The sequence below is a fragment of the Phyllostomus discolor genome, chromosome 11 (assembly GCF_004126475.2).
Source record: "Phyllostomus discolor isolate MPI-MPIP mPhyDis1 chromosome 11, mPhyDis1.pri.v3, whole genome shotgun sequence".
NCBI classification, from domain to species: Eukaryota; Metazoa; Chordata; class Mammalia; order Chiroptera; family Phyllostomidae; genus Phyllostomus; species Phyllostomus discolor.
The window spans coordinates 80,203,673-80,226,068 of NC_040913.2; the positions used below are offsets into that span (position 1 = coordinate 80,203,673).

Here is a 22,396-nt window from a genome sequence, read left to right on the forward strand (position 1 = left end):
GGGAGCACAAGCCTGTTGCTTCGCCAGGAAGCTACAGCTTTACCCCCAGGGGGTAACAGCACTGCTCTGCCAGGAGGAATAACACTCCTCCCATCCCACCCCCCACTGGGTTGTTGGGAGGTGGTGGGGGGCAGCGGAGATGATGGACCATAGAGGCCTGTCAGCCTAACTGGGGGATGGACCTGTTCAAAACCCACAAAAACTTGGGAAGTTCATTGGCCAATTTGAAAAAGCACCTGGTCCGTCCCAAACCTAAGCTCCTGGTTTTAACCCCAGGAGTACAAAGAGCTCTTTCTCCCTCTCTCTCTCTTTCTCTTTTCGTGACCCTCACTCACCCCATGCACTTGCGCATCTCTCTCCATGGCCATGAGGCCTTAGCAGCCAGTGGCCACATGGACTCCAACCAGGCTCCAGGCAGGAGCCCGACTACCTCAGCACAGCAGTGCATTGCAGCCAGATGCACTAGCAAATGAGCCAGATGCTGGACTGAAATGGACTGAAAGCCAGATGCTTGCTTATGGTGCGGGATCTCTGGACATGGACTCTTTTACCGGCCCTGATTTCCTATGGCGGGACAGAGAGAGATGGGAAATTGGGAACCCAGGGGGCAGCTTCCATTTCTACTGGAATAGACCCTTTTGCCACACCACAATCTCCCATGTGTGCATCCTTGGAATGCCCTCCTTGAGATCTCATGGAAGAGCCTCATTTCTGCTGCAAACAATACTGCAAGTTGAGGGCTTCGTCCCAGAAGATGGCCTCCTCCCTCCAGCCACTCGTCATAACTCTTGTGTTATGACCTGGGCTTCCGACCAAACTGCTGACATTCTGACCAACTGTGTGTTCCCACCACCCCCACCTTGGGCTCTGTTAACCTGTAGAGCAGCTCACAGAGAACTCGAGAAAACGTTTTCTTTATGGAATTACTGGTTTATTTTGAACGGGTAGAACTCAGGAACAGCCAGATGTAAGAGGTGCATAGTGCAAGTCCTGGGCTCTCCCAGGTCCCAAGCTCCTGTCCCCGTGGAGCTGGACGTGTGCCAGCTTCCCGACACAGGGATGTATGCTTGTCCCTCAGCCTGGAACCTCCCCAAACCGTGTCCCCTTGGGTTTTCACGGAGGCATGGGTTGAGTAAAGCATTGATTCGCATTTGAACTTAGCCTCCAGGCCCTCTCTGGCTGTCTGCTCATGGGCCTGTCGGTCCAACCCTCTCATCAGGAGGTTGGCCGCCAGCGACCTCCTTAGAGGCTTTATAAAGGTCACTGCATTGACATAAAGTCAAGTGCAGTGAAAAGGGGCTTGTCATTTATTAATAACAAAAGATACCCATTTCACATTTATGCTCTGCAGTTATTTCAGGAACTGAGGGGAAACTGAGTACAGAACAGGGGATGATGCCCTTATGGCTCTTACATGGGATATTATAAGGGTTTGGGAGCTGTATGGCAGGAACAGTAGACAAAGACGAAATATATATTTCTTGTAAATCATAATATAAATTATTATGTAACTCTCCTGCCAAAATGCATAAGAAACATATGGAGAAACCTCCACTGAGAACAATTATTAAACAAGAAAGGAGGGGAGGAAAAACAAAAGTGGATATTGCTAAGAATTTCAGAAAGAGCTTTTCAAAGTTCAGCTACACACTTTCCTTCTGGATATATTTGCACATGGTGATAACCTTTATATATTACAAGCATGTTTTCATGGCCAAACTTGTTTTTTTAAGCTTAAATACTTCCTATTCATTTACCTAATGCAGATGATTGGGCCCCCGCTGTGTGCCAGGCTCTGTCCAGAGTGGTGGGTGCGTGCATCAGTGAACCCGAAAGACCTGATGTCAGGGTGTTCACCAGCTGGTTGGGGGAGACAGACTAAATAAACAGCCGTGGCAGGATGTGGAAATGGAATTCTTTCTTGTCTTCATCTCTTGCAGAGCAGTGCAAAATATTACAGTGTTCGTCTGCATACAGTCAGGAAAGTGGAAGCCACCCAGTTATGCTGACAGAGGAAACGTATGTACGGAGTTGGATAAACAGAAGAGGGAACAGGTGAGACTGGACAACAAAGGCAACTGCAATTGCCACCCTGTGTTGGGGCAACAAAGAGAGGAGAGTGGGGTGTGAGCACCTAGGTGCTCAGAGCAGGAGGCTCAGAGCAGGAGTCCCAGAACTGGGACCCAGACCCTGGGGACTCCGAGGGCCCCAGACATCCGAGAAGGGGACGCCGGCTGGCTAGTATGGATGGCTGGGGAGCTCATATGTGTTGGGACACAGATCTCCTGGCTGTGGTGCTGCTTGGCCAGTGCAGGTATCTCGTAGGGCTGTGCAAAAGGGCTGTTTCTAGGAGAGTGGAAGAAACTTAGGAATTACTACCGGAAGCTGATGCTGCTGGCTGGGCGAAGGGTGGTTGCCAGGTAACAGGCAGAAACGGAAGCAACCAGGAAGGCTTGGTCCTTTCTCCCTCCTCTGGCCTTCCAGTCTCCCTTTCATGGGCCACGAGTGCAGAACCCCTTGGCAAAGAGGAATCGTTTGCAGAGCCCCCCGCCCACAATACAAAGCGGTGTGGAGAAAGGCGTGGAGGGACACGGGCGTAGCAACAGGCACAGTCCCCCGGACGTTAGGTGGCAATTACTCTCACATTCTGAAATTTGCTAGAATACCCCAACAGGCCTGCAGAAGAAGTTGAAATCTGTTGTTTTTTTAAAATTGTACTAAAATATACATAACAAAATTTACCCCAAACTCAGTTCTTCGTTCCAGTCTTGGTTTGTGACAATGTGTTCATCAGTCTGTAGTGGGATGAGAAAATTAAAGGGAGTTTAGTCAGTTTTTTATAAAGCTAAATTTTATTCCATTTTAAAGGACTGCTTTATTAAAGTTAGACATTACGGCCTCCCAGCTATCGTGGGGGTAAACTGTGCATTTATCTGTGTACCAATCGTGACAATAAATAGGGTTTAAACGTGTGTGTGTGTGTGTGTGTGTGTGTGTACGCAGTGGTCTAGCTTTCAGGTAAAGAGTCAGCTAATCCTTCCAGTTTTCCAAATGTCCCTTTGAGATTGTTTGGGTCTGTGAAACCCACAAGAGTGGGAACTCCTGGACTCCAAGGTGAGAGCCTAACCTTGGGCGAGGCGCGGGGAAAGTGGTGGGGAGACACGCCAGAGGAGGGAGACACGGGTGGGATCTGTAGGACGAGGTACCTGACAGTCCAGGTTTTACTGGACTTCCTGAACCTCACATGTACAGTCGGGGTTTTTTTAGTAATTACCCCATAAGCATCTCTTTTGGGTCAATTGTATTACAGACACTTTATGAACTACACTGGCAGTTTTCAACCTTTTTCATCTCAAGCCACACATAAACTAGTTACTAAAATTCTGCAGCACACCAAAAAATTATTTTGCTGATGTGACAAAAATAGGTATACTTTTGATTGATTTGCAAAAAAAAATAATAGTAATTACCAACCATTTTTGTTCCAAAGTGACTTTTTAAAAACTCTGGTGCTCCCATGGCTGATGTGGCTAGTGGACTGAGCGCCAGCCTGCGAACCGGGAGGTCGCTGGGTTGAGTCCCGGCCGGAGCACACGCCTGGGTTGTGGGCCAGGTCCCTGGTTGGGGGCATGCAAGATGCAACCAATTGATTTTTCTCTTGCACATCGATGTTCCTCTCTCTCTCTCTCTTTCTTCCTCCCCCTCTCTCTAAAAATAAAATCTTTAAAAAAGGATTTTAAAAAATCAGGTGGCTATACTTATATATAAGGATTTCTGGCACCAAGAATTAACCAATCAGACAGAACCTTATTATACAACGTGACCAATAAGATGCAACTATACTACATGACCTAGATATTCATGATTCAACCTGGGATTCGCACTGGTGGCTATTGTTGTGTTGCTGCTATCATTTTTTTATTTGACAAGCTAATGGAGGAGAGGTCAGTGCCCCTGACTAAATAGTCAGGTATTGCTTGTTTTAGACAATTTTGCGCACACCAATTAAAAATCACCGAACTACACTAATACATAATTCATCCTCATATTTCTCCCTTTCGTTCGTAGAAAATCATCACATATTTGATAGAGTCGTAGTGGACTACCATGGGTCTCCCTGTCAAAGATCCCTCTTGAACAATCACTGGACAGTAAAATGACTGTGGCGCTCCTTGTCACCCCACCTGCCAGAGCCCTCTGTCCTAAGAGAAAAGAGGACGGTGACGTCCTGCCTCCCCTCTGGTGCTGCCCTTCGTGCTCACAGAGAGCCTTCTCCCAGCCGCTGCGCTGGGGACCCTGTAACCTTTATCTGAACACAGACTGAGAGCTGGTTTGGTCAAGTGACACCAACAGCGAATGCCTGTGGGATGCTTGGGGTTGCATTGTTATTTATCTTGAATCCCATATATTAGATTGCCTTCTTCATTTCTGGCCCCTGCAGACTCCAAGTGGCTTATAATGGATTACAATGAACGGGGCCGAGTCCTCGCCTGGGGAGGAGCCGCCTTCGGTAAACAAGGCTCATCACTCATACTGCACTGGGAACTCTGGTCTCCTGTTTTTCGTATTTTCCTCCTGTCGCCGTGCCCATGTGCACACACAGCCCCCACAAAGACAGTGTCACCTTCATTCCCTGCATTTAGATTTCGGAGATAATACCTTACTCCTAAGTGAATTTAACCTAGACACACAGTCCTTCAGATTTCCAGGAAAAGTGAGTATTTGGGAGGAATATTTGGTCCCTTTCCCTTAGGATCAACTCCCCTCATTTTTCTCACTCGCTTACAACATACATTTACTCCAGGGTAACCGGTTGGTCTCTGGTGGGAATCCAGAGAGGCTCATCTTGTCCCAGTGCCACAGACGAGTGTTTCGTTGTATTGAAGCCTTGCGTGTGTTCTGCACCCAGGCTCTCTATCAGAAATGCCAGGTGTTCCTTCCCTAGCACCTCTCCTATAGTCTCTCTGGTGTATCATGAAGGAGTTCCGTGCAGCAGAGGGAATGTTTATTAGAACAGCCCCTTGTTTCACTTGCCGCATTATTTAGAAGGGATAATACTCAAAGTATCTCTCCAAATTATACAAGCGAATATTGTTTGCTACCTCTACTTTTGTATCAGTAAATCACATGCTTGCTACCTACCCTTGCTTTCTCAGCATTATTCTTCCGCATTACTCTTGTATTGAGCTGTAGCTTCTTGAGAGTGGGGACCGCCCATCTGCTGCCCCTCTGCTAGCTGCCAAAGCAGCTGTTGCCCAGTCGGCGCTCAGTCCGTGTTTCCTGAATTTAATTTAATTATGGTAGGGCTCTAATAGCTACACATGGCTACCTGTCCTCTAGTGCTCATGTACGGGGGTTGGATATTGGTGGTCCTTGATGTTCTCACCTCATTCCTTCTCTTACTCTGCACGATCTTTTTACACGTAATCCTCTCCTAGGGCCCTAACAGCCAAGTCTGAGGTTGATGGTGATTTTTAAATGATCTCCAGTCCAGCTTGTTCTCCTGGGTTTCCTATTCATCCTACTCTGTTGTCCTTCAGATACCATAGAAACAACGTATCAACCCTGAACCTCCTCTCTGGCGTGTCCCCTCTGATGGTGAATGAGAATGCTATCTAGAGGGCCAGCTTTTCCTTTCTCTTCCTTCCTTCACCTCTTCATACAGCAGACATTTACTGAGCGATCCGTAAATTGAAACACCAAGCCAAAACTCAGTGACCACAAGATACATTGTCCCTCTCGGGAAAACGCTTAAATGCAGTACAGAACACAAGGAGCATATACAAACAGCCGTGCCATTATGTAAGATATGTTTACTGATCACTGTGGCATTTCGAAGTCGGTTACCAGTATCTCGTCCTTCTTTATCCCCTTTCCTATACATGCAAAAATCCTAAGTCACTTTATTTGATATATTCACATGCATTCCAGAGGAAGGGTTTATCAAGGTTTGCATATGGTCATTACCAATGTTTCCTCCTGTTTGCCTTTCATTCTCTCTACCACTTTGTTTTGGGATGGCGGTACATCTGTATTGTACATCTTAATCACGTGATTATTACCACGTCCTCTTCTGGGTGAGCTCGGCCTTAACTCTTCATCAGTCATCTGTTCCTATTAATTTCATCCTTTCTCCTTAATATCTCTTGTATTTGTCCTAACATGCTTAGTATCATGCTTTATCTGAAGTATTTAACCAGGTTCTTTCTCTGTCTTCATTGTGAACCTGGCCAGGCAAAACCGTCTTCCCCATTGCCAGAGAAGATTTTTAAAACCCAAATCAAATTTTGTCATTTCTCTTATTGAAATAATTCAATGGCTCCCCATGATGTTCAGGATAAAATCAGAACTTCTTAGAATGCTAAACTAGGCCCTGTGCGGTCTGCCTCCTGCCTCCTCTTCCAGGCTCTTGTAGCACCACTGTCTTCCCTTCTCCTTCCCTCCCAACCACCTGTGTAGTTAAGAGTGTGAACTCGGGATTCAATTTTCTGGGTTCAAATCCGACCTCTGCCACTTACTAGCTACATAACCTTGGAAAGTCACTCACGTACTCTCTGCCTTATTTTCTTATCTGTAAAATAAGGGACATAGTAGTGTCTATTTCATATAATGATTTGGTAGACTCTAAGATCTAATATATGTTAAATGCTAACAGTGGCCTGGTTGATAGTAAATGATCAATCTATGTTTGGGTGTTGTGTTTTGCTGTTATTGTTGTTAATCCGCTTGAAGTTCTTTTTTGCACGTGCTCTTTCCTGTGCTTGGAGCCACCCACCCCGCCTTCACCTGACTCACCTCTACCGTTGCCCGAGCTTCAGCTGGGATGCCAGCCTCTCAGGGTGGCTAGTTCATTTAGGCACCGATGCCTGAAGGAAAGGTGCACAGACAGCCGAGTTGGCTGGAGATAGCAGAATGCCTGGGTCGGCCATGGAAGAGTGATCGCACATAGACAGCCTTCCGTTTCAGGACGAGCATGTTTGCTCAGTAAACAAATGTACCTGCTTTATGATGAGGGCAAGCTCTGAGAGTGCGTGAGGGAAAATGAGATCCTTTGACTAATAGCTCCTTCAAAACCCTTCTTAAATATTCTTCGCCAAACGTCAGCCTTGTGGCTCTTCAGTGGTGCAGATCATACACGTGCGTGTGATTGAGAAATGCCTGGAGTGTAAAGGAGTGTGTATATTCCAAAGACCAGAGAGCTTTTTCGAGCACACCCAGGTCATTGATTCTTAAATAGAGACCCAGACTGGGGTGGGGAGGGATGCAGGTGCAAGCTGGGGCAAGCCACATTCACCCCCACCATCCTGAGAGTCATTGTACTCTCAGTACAATGTCTCATTGAGAGACACTGCAATAAGAGATACAGTTTGTAGCAGTGAGGTGCCCACACAAATGATAAGAAGTCCAAGAAAGACAGTTGAGCACTGTGATCAGATTAGAGTCCACTTGCCTTCCTTACAGGTGAGGGATCTGGCCCGAGGTTTTACAGGATGGGCTCCTCCTACCCACGAGGCATCTCTGCAGACCTCACGTTGTACCCCCAGGACCTCTGCATAACCACGTGCTTTTCGGGCATGCAAGCTCTTTTTTTTCTTTTTCTTTTTTTTTTGGTATCTAAGAGCTTTATGACAGGTTTCATGACAGACCCACTGTACTATGAAAAATGAAAAAATAAATGTGGATGAGAAGAACGGGAGCACTCGTCCCAGTGACATGGAGGAGCTGATAGCATAAACAGGTGCTGAGCGGAGCTGGAATGATTTAGCATACTTTGGTAATACCATCTTTAAAAAGTAGTACACTTAATCAAGCCACTGTATTCTGAGTTGACTTTCTGTGCTTGTGCTTTTTCCAAGAATAAAATGAAACCATTCGATTTCATTTTGGGGGAGAAGGACTGTACATGTTACAGAAAGCTTAGGGATCAATTCAGAAATTGCTCTTACAGTTCTGGCACGCACTCCACATAGTAACAGTTCTTTCTAATTGCTTCTTCTCTGGGTAATATGTGCATGGGTCCAGAGATCAACCTGGGCTGCGGCTGGTTCAGTATTTTTATTATATAAAGTGACATCTACTGTTTTTTTCCTTCATAAGGCCTGCATTTGCTGCAAAGATTCCTGCAGAGTGGCTCATCATGTGAAGGACCTCGCTATTTGATTTTAGGCTTCGACTTTTCATGTGCATTACACGTTGAGAAGGTCAGGAGTGCCAGCTGTCACTCACTGAAAGTGGAAACTGCCATCAATCACGAAGACAAGAAGTGATTTTCCTGTAATCACAAGATGACTCAGGTTAGCTGCTTTCAGCTAGTACTGCCGTTTAAATAATGGGAGGGTTTGGGGCACTGCGCGTGTTCAGGGAACCTGATTAGTCCCAGCTCCTGTGTTTTTATGGCAATGACATAAAGTGTCATTTTATATCAGTGAGTCTAGGCGACAGACTCATGGATAGAGAGCAGGCTGACAGCTCTAGGGGTGCGGGGTGGGGAGTGGAGGGATGGAGCAAAAAGAAGAAAGAACTCATGGACACGGACAACAGTGTGGTGATGGGGGAGGGGAGGAAGAGGAGGGCGTAAGGGGGATAAATGGTAATGGAAAAAATACAATAAAAAATTAAATATTAAAAATAAATAAAGTAAGTTAGAATTTATTTTTGCACTAGATGGAAAAAAGGATTTGAGAATAGTCGTACAGAGTAAGTTAAAATTACAATAATATACTGGATTTAGGTTCTTTTTATCGGTGCAAAATGCTTTTCTAGGAGTTAAAAAGTGTTGTTAAATGACAGTTTTTATTATACAAAAGCTTAAAGTATAATTTGTCCTTGAAAGTAATACGTAGATGTTAAGTTTAAAGAATCAAATATCAAAAACTAAAAAAACCCTGTGTATTTTATCATTAAGTATAAGTAAATTCTTTGAACTCTCCTGACTTGTATTTTTACTCCAGAATTATAGTTTAAGTGCATCTTTAAAATTTAAAGCAGAGTTTTGTGCTCTCATTTTTAACACTGTGTCTTCTGTGGCATTTATAATAGGAGCACAATTAATGAGATTTAGATTTGATTTTATTTATAAAACTGTGACTACCGCGTACCTAGGGCACATCTCCGAAACAGGAGGTCAGGAACTAGAGAGCGCGCTAGGGGAGCTTGTCTGAGCCGTGCTTCCCTCGGAGCGGCGGTCGGCCCCCCGCAGCGTGCTTATGGTTTAGAACCTAAGACTCGAGGACCGGTTTGTCTGGAGGAAAGCAGCGTGTCTTGCCGAGGATGCTAAGGAAACAGCTCACGGACTCATTGGCTTGTCGGCTAACGACTGAGTGACTGCTCCGCGTCCAGCGCCTGCCTTCCAGCAGCTTCTGATCTAGTGGGGAACACATACAGAGCTGAGAGTTCAAGGCGGTATCAGGAGAAATGCCCTAGGAGGGACGGAGATAATACTTGGGCAGTATACAGAAATACTGGCAGAGATTATTTTTATCTGTAGTTACCCATGACGTCTTTACGGGGGAGGGAGAAGCTGTGCTAGACTTTGAAGGCCGGGAAGACTTTGGAGGGGCTAGGTGACGGGGGAGCATTTCAGGTGAGAGCGAACAGCTTGCTGGCTTCGGCAAAGACCTCAGCGAGGAGCTGTGGAGGGGCCCACTCGCGGCAAGGTGAGTAGGTTCTTTGGGTGGAGTGTTCGAGTCCCGTTAGGCACAGGATACAAGGCTGGCGAGGTAGACCGGGGCCAGGTCCTGGAGGGTTTTGAATGACCGATTGAGGGGTGCAAACTTTATCCCATAGATAGTAGAGATCCCCTGGTGGGTTTTCCACAAGGAAGTGTTATTATCAAATAGACAGGGAGGGAAATTTTCCAGCAGGAAAGAGACATTCTAAACTGCTTTCGTTGGGTTCACGGAGGGAAAATTATAAGTTACAGCCGTCGAGCCAGGAATAACGCATATGGCTGTGGTCTCTCCAGGCACCTTTTACTACCCAAGTAAGCGAGTACTGATGGAGAAGGATGTTGTGAACTCGCAGCAGCATGGATATGCCAGAGGTGGCGAAGGTGGGGGTGGGAAGAAGGCAAAGGGGACGGAGACACCAACCAGGAAATGGTAACAACTGCTCAGATACTAGGTTGTGGCGATACAAAGAGAGATGGAGAGGTGACGAGGACGATGGCAGCAGATCACAAGGACTCCGACCTTCTCCGGGGCTGGCATTGGCTCCCAGGTGACCCTGCCAATGTGGAACGTTCTATCGCTGGAGACCTCCCACGGAGTGCTTTCAGCCGCGTGCAGCATGTCCTCAGGGGTTGAATTTTCTTCACCTTCAGGGTGTCATGATTTCAACATAGTCTAATTTTTTTATTTTTGCTTTTAAAGTCAGTGTTTACGTGACTTGTTTAAGAAATCTTAACCTGCTCCAAGGTCATGTAGTTGCTCTCCCTTTCCCCCTAAAAGGGCTGTTGTATTTATTACCTGATAACAAGAGGTTTCATTCATAAACGTAGTTGATAGGCATGTGGAGACCAATATTTAAAAAACAAGTGTGTTTTCTACTGAGTCTAAAGATGGAGGCCTGACTGTAGAGAAAAGTCATGGTGCGCAGACTCAGGGTATGATGTAAGAGAAGTTTCCATCACAAACAAAAGAGAAGTCCCGCCAGTGACAGAGCTGTGACCCCACCCCAGGCTCTGCGTGAACTCCCGGACACTGTCCTGAGGACACGCGCCACGGCTGACTCCTCCCTGGGGACCAGGAGCCACTGCAGGAGACAAAATGAAGCTGTCTCAGGGTTTCCTGGGTCTCGGGGCGTCCAGTCCATCTCCTTGATGAGACACTGGGAAAATCTTTTCTCTGGAAGCATTTTCGGCTCCTCTGACTCTTTTTACTACTTATACATGGTGTGTGGTGTGTGTGTATAACTTTTCACTGATCATTAAAGATGTTTTCATTGTGTTGTATTCACATCAGATATCAGAGTTGCCTTTGAAATTGTGAAAGTTGGATGTAGTTCTCAATGCACACCCATCCACCCCCATTTCTTGCCCAGAAACATGGCATGAAGGAAGAGTGATAGGTGGGAAGGATAACTAACAAGGGGTCAAGGAAACTTCGTGGGTGATGGCTATGTTCACCATCTTAATTGTCTTCCTGGTTTCCCAGGTGTGTATATTTATGAAAACTTATCAAATCGCACACTTTAAACTTGTGCACTTTATTTGTCAGTTATACCTAAATAAAACTGTTAAAAATAAAATAAACAGCCCTGGCTGGCATAGCTCAGTGGATTGAGTGCGGGCTGCGAACCAAAGCATCACAGTCAGGGCACATGCATGGGTTGCAGGCCATGGCCCCCAGCAACCGCACATTGATGTTTCTCTCTCTCTCTCTCTCTTTCTCCCTCCCTTCCCTCTCTAAAAATAAATAAATAAAATCTTTTAAAAAAATCAGTTCACCACATTAAAAAAATAAAAAATAAAATAAATAAAATAAACATTGCTCAATTAGCAGCAATTTCATTTTTCATTTATCCATTAAAAACATGGTTAACCCTATTATATGGAAGCCTAGCATCTGATACTGTTGGCAAGACAAAAGAATATATGAAATGGTTCTTCTTCAGAAGTTCAGAATCTGGTAGAAGTACTTATACCACTGTCACATTTTACAGACTATGAAACATTTCAAGTCTTGTAGAATTTAGGGGTTGGGATTGCATTTGTTTGTGAAAATTGGAGAAGGCTGCAGGCAGAATTTTTTCTTGGTTCACTGTCATAAATTAAGTTAAAAAATGTGGAATACAGAACTGTATTTGGTTTTCTCTCAATTTTTAAATAATATGCTTAAAATAGAAAATGTTAATATTGATAAAGAGAAAATAGAACAAACTCATGAGTAACAAGTTAGCAGATTCTAATATAATATGATTGGTAGTTTTCACCTTTCATTATGTAGATATTTCACATTTCTTATGATGAGCAATTCATTCCCATCTCATCCTTTTTTTGGCTTAAAATGCCTATGCTGTCAGTCCATCAAGAGCAGTCACTCAGGGACCTAAGTGGATGCTTCCAGGAACCCAGGGGCACTTGGAGAGCCACACATTAGCTCATACATCTTCTGCCTAAGAATAATCCACATCTTTTTATGTCACATTTAATGGCCAAAGCAAGCCACACAGCTTTGCCTGAGTCAGGCCGGGGGGAGCGTGCCAGCACAGGAACCCCAGACATCCGTGTCTCCTTACTGACCGCCCTGCTGTTAGAAGCAGCACTTTCTGATGTCCTTCTCCTTGTTCCTCTGTCCATGGGAGACACACCGAGCCACCGAGTGCTCCGTTAGATTCCTGTCACTCTCTCCCCTTCTTTCTGTACTTAAAGGCATAGAGGCTAGACATATAACAGCACAAAAATAAAACACTGAATATAAGGAGTACGGCTGACTGGAGAGGACTCTCATGGTGGTAAGTAAGGTCGGAACCCCAGCCAGCGGAAGCAGACGGGGGATGTATTGACTCTCTGAGCCAGGATGGGTAGGGAGGGGCTCCCAGGACTGCGAGGACTAGTCCCAGGTGCTGGAATCAGGACACTATGCTTCCCTCTCTGTTTGCCTCTCTTCTCTGTTTGCTTCTCTTGACTTCATTTTCTTCCACGTAAAAGCAGGCATTTTCCCTGTGGAAGACAGATGGCCACTGGCAGCCTGTCCCTTACATCTTTCCCAGTGCTGCCAGAGGAAAGGCCAACATTTCTCTAGCTCCCCACTGAGCTGTCTTGAGGAAGGACTCTGATTGGCTCACCTTTCATCACCTGCTGACCACTGAACCAATCAAAGACTGTGTCCAGGAATATGGGATACCATGATTGGCCAGGGCCACGTCTCATGCCCACCCAGGGAGGGCAAGATACAGATTGTCAGTAGGCAGAAGGTGAACTTGATTGAACGAGTAAAGACGGTAGGTACTCCAGTCTACTTAGAGTTAGGTATACCTAGAGGGATCTTTGAAAATTGTGAATCCAATCATGGTGCTCCCCCACTCACCTACTAACTTAAAACCTTTCTATTGCACTTCAAATAAACTCCAAATTGGGCCTCCAGATTTTCAGAGCATCACTTTATGTGACTTCTCCTTATTTTTCAAATTATTTTCCCTTCTCACATGACTGGCCAACAAGGCATTGGCTACAAGGGCCTAGAATTTGACTACACGCAGATCAGAAAGCTGGCTAAACCAAACCCTGTCTCCCTAGCTTCTCCTGGAATCTTGCACTTTTATTTCAGTATGAGTCTTACTAGCTTAATTACATTATTGAATTCATAAGGAATTTGCTTATATTTATATAATTCTCATGGAAAATGTTGCAGGAAACTTAAATCTATGGAGTTTCAAAAGTGTCACATTGGATAGTCCTAGCTACAAGTCATTTTCATGGTCAGCTATTTATTCTGCAGTGTATTATCTTAACTATAAAATATAATAGAAACAAAGTGGATTTATATTGTTCCCACATTTTAAAATAACTCTTTGAAGTTACTTGTTTGTGGTAGAGGCCAGGCAATTTGGGAGAGGACTTAGAGTAAATTCTCTGAGGTGTGCTCAGTCAGATACTACAAATTCTGAGCTTGTAGTTAGAGCCAGATGGAAGGAAATTGAATTTTTGTTGATTGCCACTTAACATTTGCAAGTACGATAAAGGAAAATGTATTTGTTCTAGGGTTCTTGAAATTGTATTGCCTGATTGATTTCTTAAAGAGAAAAAATTTAAACGGACTTAAGTCTCCTGAGATTTTGATTTAAAAGAAAAGCACTCAGTGTTTTGGGTTTTTTTCGTGTGTAGGCAGTTAGAGCCAGCCATATGTTTACTTTGTAAATTCTAGTTGAGGGTGCAATATAAGCTGTTTCAATTTGGGTGGAAGTTTTAACAGGCTTCACAAATGAGATTTGTACTCTGTTAGGAGTTTGCCAGATTTTTTGCTGGGACTGTGGGCTGGTCCATGGTAATTTAAGTTACTGCTAATTTGTTTTAAGAGTAAATCCTTAAAGGCTCTTTCTTGCAATAGAAGGAATGATGAAATTAGAATACAGTTGTCCCCTGTAATACCAGTGGATGCCTGGAACTGCTGATAATACCAAACACTATATGTACAATGGTTTTTCCTATACAGATAGAAGTTTACATATACATACACACACACATATGTACATACAAAGATTAATTTATGAATTAGCCACAATAAGAGATTAATAACAACAGTAATGAAATGTAACAGTTGTAACAATATATTGTAATAATAGCTATGTGCATGTGGCCTCTCTTTCTCTCTAAATATCTTCTTGCACTGAGCTCACCTTCTTCTCATGACGATGTGAGATGCTACCACACCTGTGTCACGAGATGAAGGGAGGTACGTGTGCTGGGCCAAGGCGTGTTTCGTGTCCTGGGCAGGATGTGGAGGGATGGCAACAGATTTTACCACACCACTCAAAATGGTGAATAATTTGAAACTTAAGGACTTTATTTCTGGAATTTTCCATTTAATATCTTCAGACTGTCATTGACCACGTGTAACGTAAATCTCAGAAAGCAAAACTGTATGTGGAGAGACTACTGTGTTAGCACTTGATGATAATTGTAGTGATGATTGTTTTAAGCAAGAGTCAGCAGTGAATCGGATGCTAACGTTGGTGAGAAACAGGGTATTTCCATAGTATGGAGAGGTGCCCATGGGATGCAACAGGAGCACCAGGGGCAGGGCTGAACTCGCCCATCTGCACCTGTAGGGCCAGATGGATTCTCCTATGACTGGACTTACTTTCATACTGATTTGTCAAGAGCTACAGTCTGAGCACCTAGCTGCTTCCCTGGGCTACTCCTCACTTGCGGGCCACAGGAGAATAATGAAAAGATTAAGCCCCAAACAGCGGAGGCCCCTGAGGCCTGCTCTTGTACTTCTCCTGTTCCTTTCTGATGGCCCTTGTCCTGCATGGAAAGTCAGGGAGGGCCTTCCGGTGATGCCTGTGCCGAGAACGAACAGAAGGTAGTGGGACAAACACAGCGCCTGCGCAGGCCCCCGGCTGCTGGGGAGTGTGTGGCACCTGCGGAACCGCAGATGCTGGCGGTGGATTGTTGGGAACCTCCCTGCCTGGTATCAGAAGCTGTAACCCCCGCCAAGGCTAAGGCTGAGGGAACGACCTTGGACAGTAAGCCACCAAGGAGACACAAGCTTATCTCCCTGGCAGGAGCTCAGGTTCTGCATCTTTTACTTCATCCATAACTGGCCCCCAATGCTTGGTCGGTTAGCCAATGACAGGTAAGATTCCCCAAGGGGGGAACGACCTAAGACAGGCAAGAGTATGTGGGAGGCCTCCAAGGAAGGACTTTGGGGGCTACAGCAAAAGGAGGTGATGGACCCTCACCCCTCAGCTTTGACATGGCCTCAGTCCTCATTGTCTGCGAGAAAATCTCCTAATCTCTTGGCTGCCTTACTTCCCTTGCTCCACCTAAGCCGGAAACAATGACAGAGGGTGGTGCAGCTCTGTGCTGGAAAGGGCAGGTTCCCCAGGTGATTAGGCCTAAGAAAGAATATGTAAAATCCTGTGAAACCTGCTTTGTTTAGAATGCTCTCAATTAAATGATAAGGGTCCAAGGAAGAAGTAAGTTTGTTCCTCAAAGATTTACGGCTCTTTAGCTATCCGACCCTGACTCAAAATAGGGCCTCAGAGTTCCTTGTTATTTGATCTTTACTTCCCAGCAATGAGTAATGAGCTTTACCTGAATTCCTGTGTAAACGAACCCAATAAATGCCATTGAGGAAAAGGCTCTTGGCCCTTCTCCTGTGAGAGATCGGCCACCTTTCCTCCCCAAGCAGATCATGTCTTGGTAGACTTATTCTCATCTGTGGCAGTTGGGGGGGCCCTGCAGACAAAGCTCCCCCACAGTGGATAGCGAGCAATGGCCCCTAGAGGCACGTTGAGGCCAGATCAGAAAGAGACTTGCATGCCCTCCTGAGGTACCTGAACTGGACCAGACATGCTATGGAATGCCTTTGAAGAAGTCTGAGATAGGAAGCAAGACAATTAGATTTATGTTTTATAAAAATAGTTGTGGCAGAATTGAGGAAAGGGATTGAAGGGTGAAAAAACACCTATTTACAGGCTGCTGAAGTAATTCAGGCAAGAAATAAGTACCTTTACTAAAATAGAATCAGAACAAATATAGAAAATGGTTGGGTTCCAGGGATGTTAGAAAGGTAGAATCGATAGGACCTTGTGACTGATTGGAGCGGTGAGCGGCGTATTATGAATTTTTAACAGCTGTTTGGCACCAGAACGATTGTATCCAAGTGAACCGTTGGTATACGCTTCCCAAACGAGACCCGCTCTCGCACAGGAAGTGAGAATGACTAGCTCCTCCCCAAACCATTGTTTTCTGAAGACTTGCAGGTAAAAATTAAGCATTTTCTAGTCTTTGGACACCTGTGGGGAGATGACAGGTTCGGTTTTTCTCTCGTCAAGTGTACGACCAGCACAGCCTCTGGCAGCTGTAGGTTCCCCGTCTTAGGCAACCTGCCTCCTCCTTCACCACCCAGCGGCGGCCCTGTCTCCCCAGGATGGACCCTGAAGCCGCCCGGCTGGAGAAGCAGCACGTGCACGACGTGTACGAGAGCACCGCCCCCTACTTCAGCGACCTGCAGAGCAAAGCCTGGCCCCGCGTGCGCCAGTTCCTGCAGGAGCAGAAGCCCGGCAGCCTCATCGCTGACATAGGTAACCCAGGCCTGCGGCGCGCAGTGCGAAATGCGTCCCGTCCCGTCGTGTCTTTCCTGTTCAGATCCAGTGTTCATTTTTGCTCAAGTCAGCAGTCTGAAGTGGTGCCCTTGGCATGCCGGTACCCAGCCCATTCTCTTCATAGCAGAAATTCGCACGGTCAAATCGGAAAGTAGGAAACGTCCTCAGATCTGCATTTAGATAGTGGCGATCTTTTCAGGACTTTTGTCCACATCCTTCAACAAAATTGACCTGGCATGGGTTGACTGAATCAGGACGGAAATAACTGCTTGTGAAACTGACGATTTTAAACTTAGAGATAGTCACATTTGTAAATACAAGGTCTGGTGGTGCACCTTGAGTGGCTTTCATGCCTTCCACAGAAAATGCAGAAATTATAATTATATAGATTTCCTATAACCTCTTAATTAATCTCATGGATTTTTTCCCCTTAACTATTCTGTGGGTGTTTCATTATTAGAGCTTATCTTTAGGTAGATCATGTCTTTGTAATCACTGACTTGCCTGGAAGATTTTGGCTCAGTTTGTTTCCGAATCGAGTGGTGAACCGAAGCCCAGTAGATCTAAGCCCAAGGCCTACACCATTCTGGGATTCCCACTTGAGGCCTGCCCACGAGGCCTGCCCACGTAAAACAACTCTGTAGCAATAGCATGAGGATTATGCCCACAAGAGTCATAAGTCTGTAGTTACAAACTCTGTCTCATTTGACATTCTCTCTACATGCTGGTAAGGGAAACAGACACGTGCCCGGGGCATCTGGCTTATCAAAGACGGTGCAAGCGGTGTGGAACTTGGGGAAGGGGGGCATTTCATGGAGAAATAAGGAGTCTGAAAATATCTCTATCATGCCAGTTTTTAAAAGTAAATCTGGTTTCAGAAAATACAGTGACTTTGGAGCTCTTACCGCCTATAATCTAAGCAAAGTCCCAGGATCTGAAACCAGTTGGTAAGAGGAGGAGCCATTCATCACATGGCTTTAGGACAGTGGTGTGTACGCAGGCTACTTTCTCATGCCTTATATCCGAAATTCCTAATGAGGCGCCGAAGTGAGTGTAAGAAAATGAAATCATTAAGGGAGCGATGACATCTAGATTATCTTAAAATAATAAAATTAAAAGAATAATGGAATAATTAAAAAGGTAAAATAAAAACAATAAGAGAATAAAATATGCTCTCAGAGACAAAAGGCCTTTCCAGGTATGATGCCAAAAAAGTCAGAAATCATAAAAGAAAATGCAATTGGTTGTCATTATTCACAGTATTTGTGTTCTGTAAAGTTGCCGTGGACGGTGACTCAGTGAATCCTGAGTATAGCCCCTAGGGGAAATACAGGGTTAGGTCCCTGTGGGCCTCTGCTCATGTTTTTGGAAACTGGTCAATACCTAATCTTGTTCCATGTATGTATCTGTATAGAGACACCGTATTTACTATGTATTGTTGGCTCGTTAACAGCGAACTCACAGACAACAGCTGTAATGATGCCCGAACAAAGTGTATTTATAACACATGCTGCCGTGAGGCCAGCATCTCAGTCTTCCTGCCCTTGGGAACCCTGGACAGCACTTCAGCACGGTGCTGAATTTTAAACTGAAATCACCAACAAAAAGTACAGAAATGCACAGAATGTGTGTGGTGGGGAATACAAAATAGAAGGAAATGTAAGCCTGCAGACAGACGCTTTCTGTTCTCTCCCTTCAGAATGATGAAAGGTTGGCATTTAATGAGGTTTTGCAAAGGACAGGATGCCTGGGTACCGGTGCTTGCTGCAGTATCAAAAACCTTCTCATTTATTTCCTGCACATTTACGAGAGTGGGTGACCAGGCTCGGCATTTTGTCTCAGCTGGCATCAGTGAACCTTAATTATGCTTTGAGTGGCTCCTAATTTCAAGCAACACATATTAAAAAGGAGTTATTAAAAAGTGTGATGTATTTCAGAAGCAGCAAACTAATTATCTTTGAATACTGGTACATATATTTTCAAAATATCAGGCATAAGAATCTATAAGTCATTCCAGAAGGTACAAATATCAGCTCTGTTGATATCTGCAAATGTCTCTGGAAAGGAACTAGAGGGCACGTCTGTGCTAGAATATACCAGGCACTAGATGGCAGAGAGCTTTGTTTCTGGATGTTACTCACTCATGTTACAATCCTCTTCACTGTGACATCAGTGAGATCCGATGATCCAAATCTCTGGGCTGTGTAAATGCTGAATTACTTGGGTCTCTGCCACTGGAAAGTGGAAGTCAAGAATGGTCTCTTTAAGAAAAAACTAGTTCTTTCTGAGATTTATGTACTTGGTCATGTGAGACCATTGAAAACCTAGCACTGACAATAGGTTGGATGAAAAGATGTTGAAATCTTTTTTCATTCAAAGTTAATTTTAAAATGTTTGAAAAGCCTGTTCTATTTATATCCATTTAAAAGTTGTTGGCAGTAGTTTATGTGACCAGGAAGCAATATGACTGTCCAGAGAGATCACACAACAATTAATGCCATAATGTGTAGATCTGCACATAATGAGATGTGTATGTGGAAGTCACTTACATGAAGAGACTGGACACTGTCCCTGGGATACAGGGACCTATCATTCCTTGCCACGGGCCAGCCAGTATGTGTGTGAGCATGCTACATCCTGTGGATATAATGTCCCTCTTCTACATGAAAATATGTAAGAGCTGTAGAAGGCTTTTCTTTTGTTTTTGTGTGTCCCTTCCCCCCATCTTGCGTTCTGTCTTCGTTAGTTAGTATAAAGTAATTTCTGTCCTTGTCATGAGACAGGCTAACTGACAGTGTCCCGGTCTCCATTAAGGACAGCAGGTAACACAGTTTTTCTCTTACAGGTTGTGGGACTGGAAAGTATCTTAAAGTGAACAGCCAGGTGCATGTCCTGGGCTGTGACTACTGTGGGCCGTTGGTAGAGATTGCCCGGAGGCGAGGGTGTGAAGTCATGGTGTGTGACAACCTTAATCTCCCCTTTAGGGACCGGGGCTTCGATGCCATCATCTCCATAGGAGGTAAGACCGCTGGGTCACACACTCACTCTTCACCATGGGAATATAATGTTATGTGGTTGGGGTCATTCTTACGGCCCAACACCCACTCTTTGTGGAAAGGTCTGTGCAATTCCTTTTATCTCATTTTTTAAAATATTGCAACTCAGTGAGTTAGTTGACTACTCTCAGATGTACTTCTGGGAGTACATATAATTGTTTAAACTAGTTAAGCTGTCAAACTGGTATTGTATTATTTTTGATGACTCATTCCAATTTTTTTGACTGATGAGTAAGAAAGCATTAGAAGAATTTTATGTACTGAAAAGAATACTTTGTTATATTGCAGTGTAACCAGATCTTCCAACCTGGAGTAGACCTTTAGAAGTCATATTACCTTTTTTAGGCCATGAGTGTGCTCTTTGTTAGCAGAATACTGTAGCACGAATGCCACCTGGAAGGATGCGTCATCCAATCTGCCACTTGCTGGTATGCAAGTCACTGGGGAAGGTAGCCCCACCTGGCCCCAGATTGCATTGTTTTTATAAGGCCTCTCAGCTCTCTACCTGCCAGAGATTGCTCATAAATCAAGCAAATACGCTTCTCATATCCTCCCAGCCAATGGGCCCATAAAATACACATGTCATTTTTTTTTTAAAAAATAGCAAAACTTTATGCCTGAAATTTACACAGGTAAGGCTCATTTTACTCAGGACACATATTCCTGAAACGTAATATGTTAGCCGTCTTTAAATATGCTTGGGAAACTTGCTATTTAAAGGAATCTTATGGCAAATTCTTTTGTAAAGCAAACTATCTTTTACAAAGTAAATTATTTGCCCCAATACACTTTAAAAATTAATCTATTTGAATATAACAAGCTTTATTAAAGCAAGATGAACATATATAAAACTCACGGACCCGATAAAAAAACACAGCATGAAACTCTTAGTTCCCTCCTGAAATAGAGGAGAAGCAGATTTATTCAGCCTTAGATAGGGACTGTATCTTTGTATAGTGTGGCCTGGACGCCATAACCCTGGAACTAGTTAGGACTGGCAGGAGGTGGTTGCCATGGAAACCTGCTCTGTGTCAGTCCACTTCTTTGCAGTTGAAACTGTTCAGTTCACTTTGGCTGTCAGTACTAAGAGGAGGGATTCTTGTGGAATCAGGTGATACCAGACAATCCTTAGAATCTTGAGTAGAAAGGACGTTTTTGGTTTTTGGTTTCTACCTAAAAACCTGGAAATCAGAGAGAGGTCGGAGAAGAGGACACTTTGCCCGTCTTGAGCTCACATTAGGTTCCGGGTCTGCAAGGCCACCTGCGTCCGGGCTGGGCTGCTGAGTGAGCCACCGGCCTGGGCGAGGGATACCGACCAGCTTCCCCACTTTGGGGAAATGCTCTGTGTGTCTGGGGCCCAGCCCATCCCCCACTTCCAGCTGAAGTCTCCTACCTTGTCCCAGAGGAAATGGAGCATACAGCTTATCAACTTGTGATTAAAAATGTTCCCTTGAGTGGAAACACAGCCTGTGTCTTTATGAACTGTAGCTGTAAATTAATGTGATGGAGTTATTTTCCTGCTGAGTTTCCCATTTAGAACTAAGAAATTTCAGTAGACCATCTCCTATGTTCATACACATTTACTTTCCTATTTAGAATTCTGTATGCTGCTTTTTTTGCTTAACGTGAAGAAATATGTTTTTGCTTTCCCATGTCTCTTAATAATAATGTGAGAGGTAAGCATCAGACCTAATTATACATTTCTTCTGTGGTACTGACCGATTACGAAACACTCTTTCTACTTTTAGAACAGTCCAGAAATAAAAAGAATGATTCAACAAAAATTATATAAAAATTTGCACCAGTGTATTAAAATAGTGTCAACTGTTCACTTTGTGTCGGTGGTTCTCCTCTTGGGGCTATGTTGCCCCCACCCTCCGGGGACACTTGTCGGTGTCGGGAGGCTTTTCTCGTCGTCCCAACTGAGCGTGTGTGTGTGCACTACTCTCATCCAGTGGGTGGGCCCCACAACGAAGGGTGCTCTGCCCCCGAGTGTCAGCAGTGCTGCTGAGGCTGAGAAACCCGGCTTTACGCCAAACTCATGGATTCTGTGCATCTACAGCTCAGCAGAGAAGCGTATGCTCTCAGACTAACTCCGTAAAGGGCTCCTTCTTTGAGGGTGGGACTGAGGGGAACACTCCAAAGCCTCGAGAACTAAAGTGACTACTGGTGAGAGGTCGCCAGGTAGCCACCGATGGATGGAGGACAGCACACACCAAGGTCCTGCTCTTCGCACTCACATCAGCCTCCTGCCTCAGGCTTCCAACGCTTCTTGCCCGGTCCCAGGGTTTGCGTGCTGCTCCCGGGAACGAACCCCTGACTGAGAGCAACACAAACGGTGTCTGTTGGGCGATCTTCCTTTGGCAGCTTAATTTATGTAATGATCTCACTTCAGATGGTTACCATCTCTCGGTAGCAAGTATAAACTCCAGGGATGCATTTGTCTGAAACCACTACCCATAGCTGGAGTGGGAGGAGGGCTACAGGAGCGGGCTCCCTTTCTCCCTGGTAACTCACATGCACAAGCGACAGTGTCCAGATTTCCCTCTGAATGACTTCCTACCTGA

The 22,396-nt window shown here is 44.8% G+C and overlaps 1 protein-coding gene across 3 annotated transcripts in view; it reads left to right on the forward strand.

Moving 5' to 3' along the window:
* Window positions 1–22,396, forward strand: part of TRMT9B (tRNA methyltransferase 9B (putative)) — a 48,576-nt gene that overhangs the window by 17,394 nt on the left and 8,786 nt on the right. For 2 of the 3 annotated variants that reach the window (XM_036011669.1, XM_036011670.1), the window contains 3 exons: window positions 8,098–8,294; window positions 16,598–16,752; window positions 19,619–19,792. In XM_036011669.1, coding sequence (XP_035867562.1) covers window positions 16,599–16,752; window positions 19,619–19,792 — 328 coding nt within the window. In that variant the 5' untranslated portion in view covers window positions 8,098–8,294; window position 16,598. Of the gene's footprint in view, window positions 1–7,363; window positions 8,295–16,597; window positions 16,753–19,618; window positions 19,793–22,396 lie in introns of those variants that run through there. The other variant, XM_028526917.2, reaches the window with a different exon arrangement.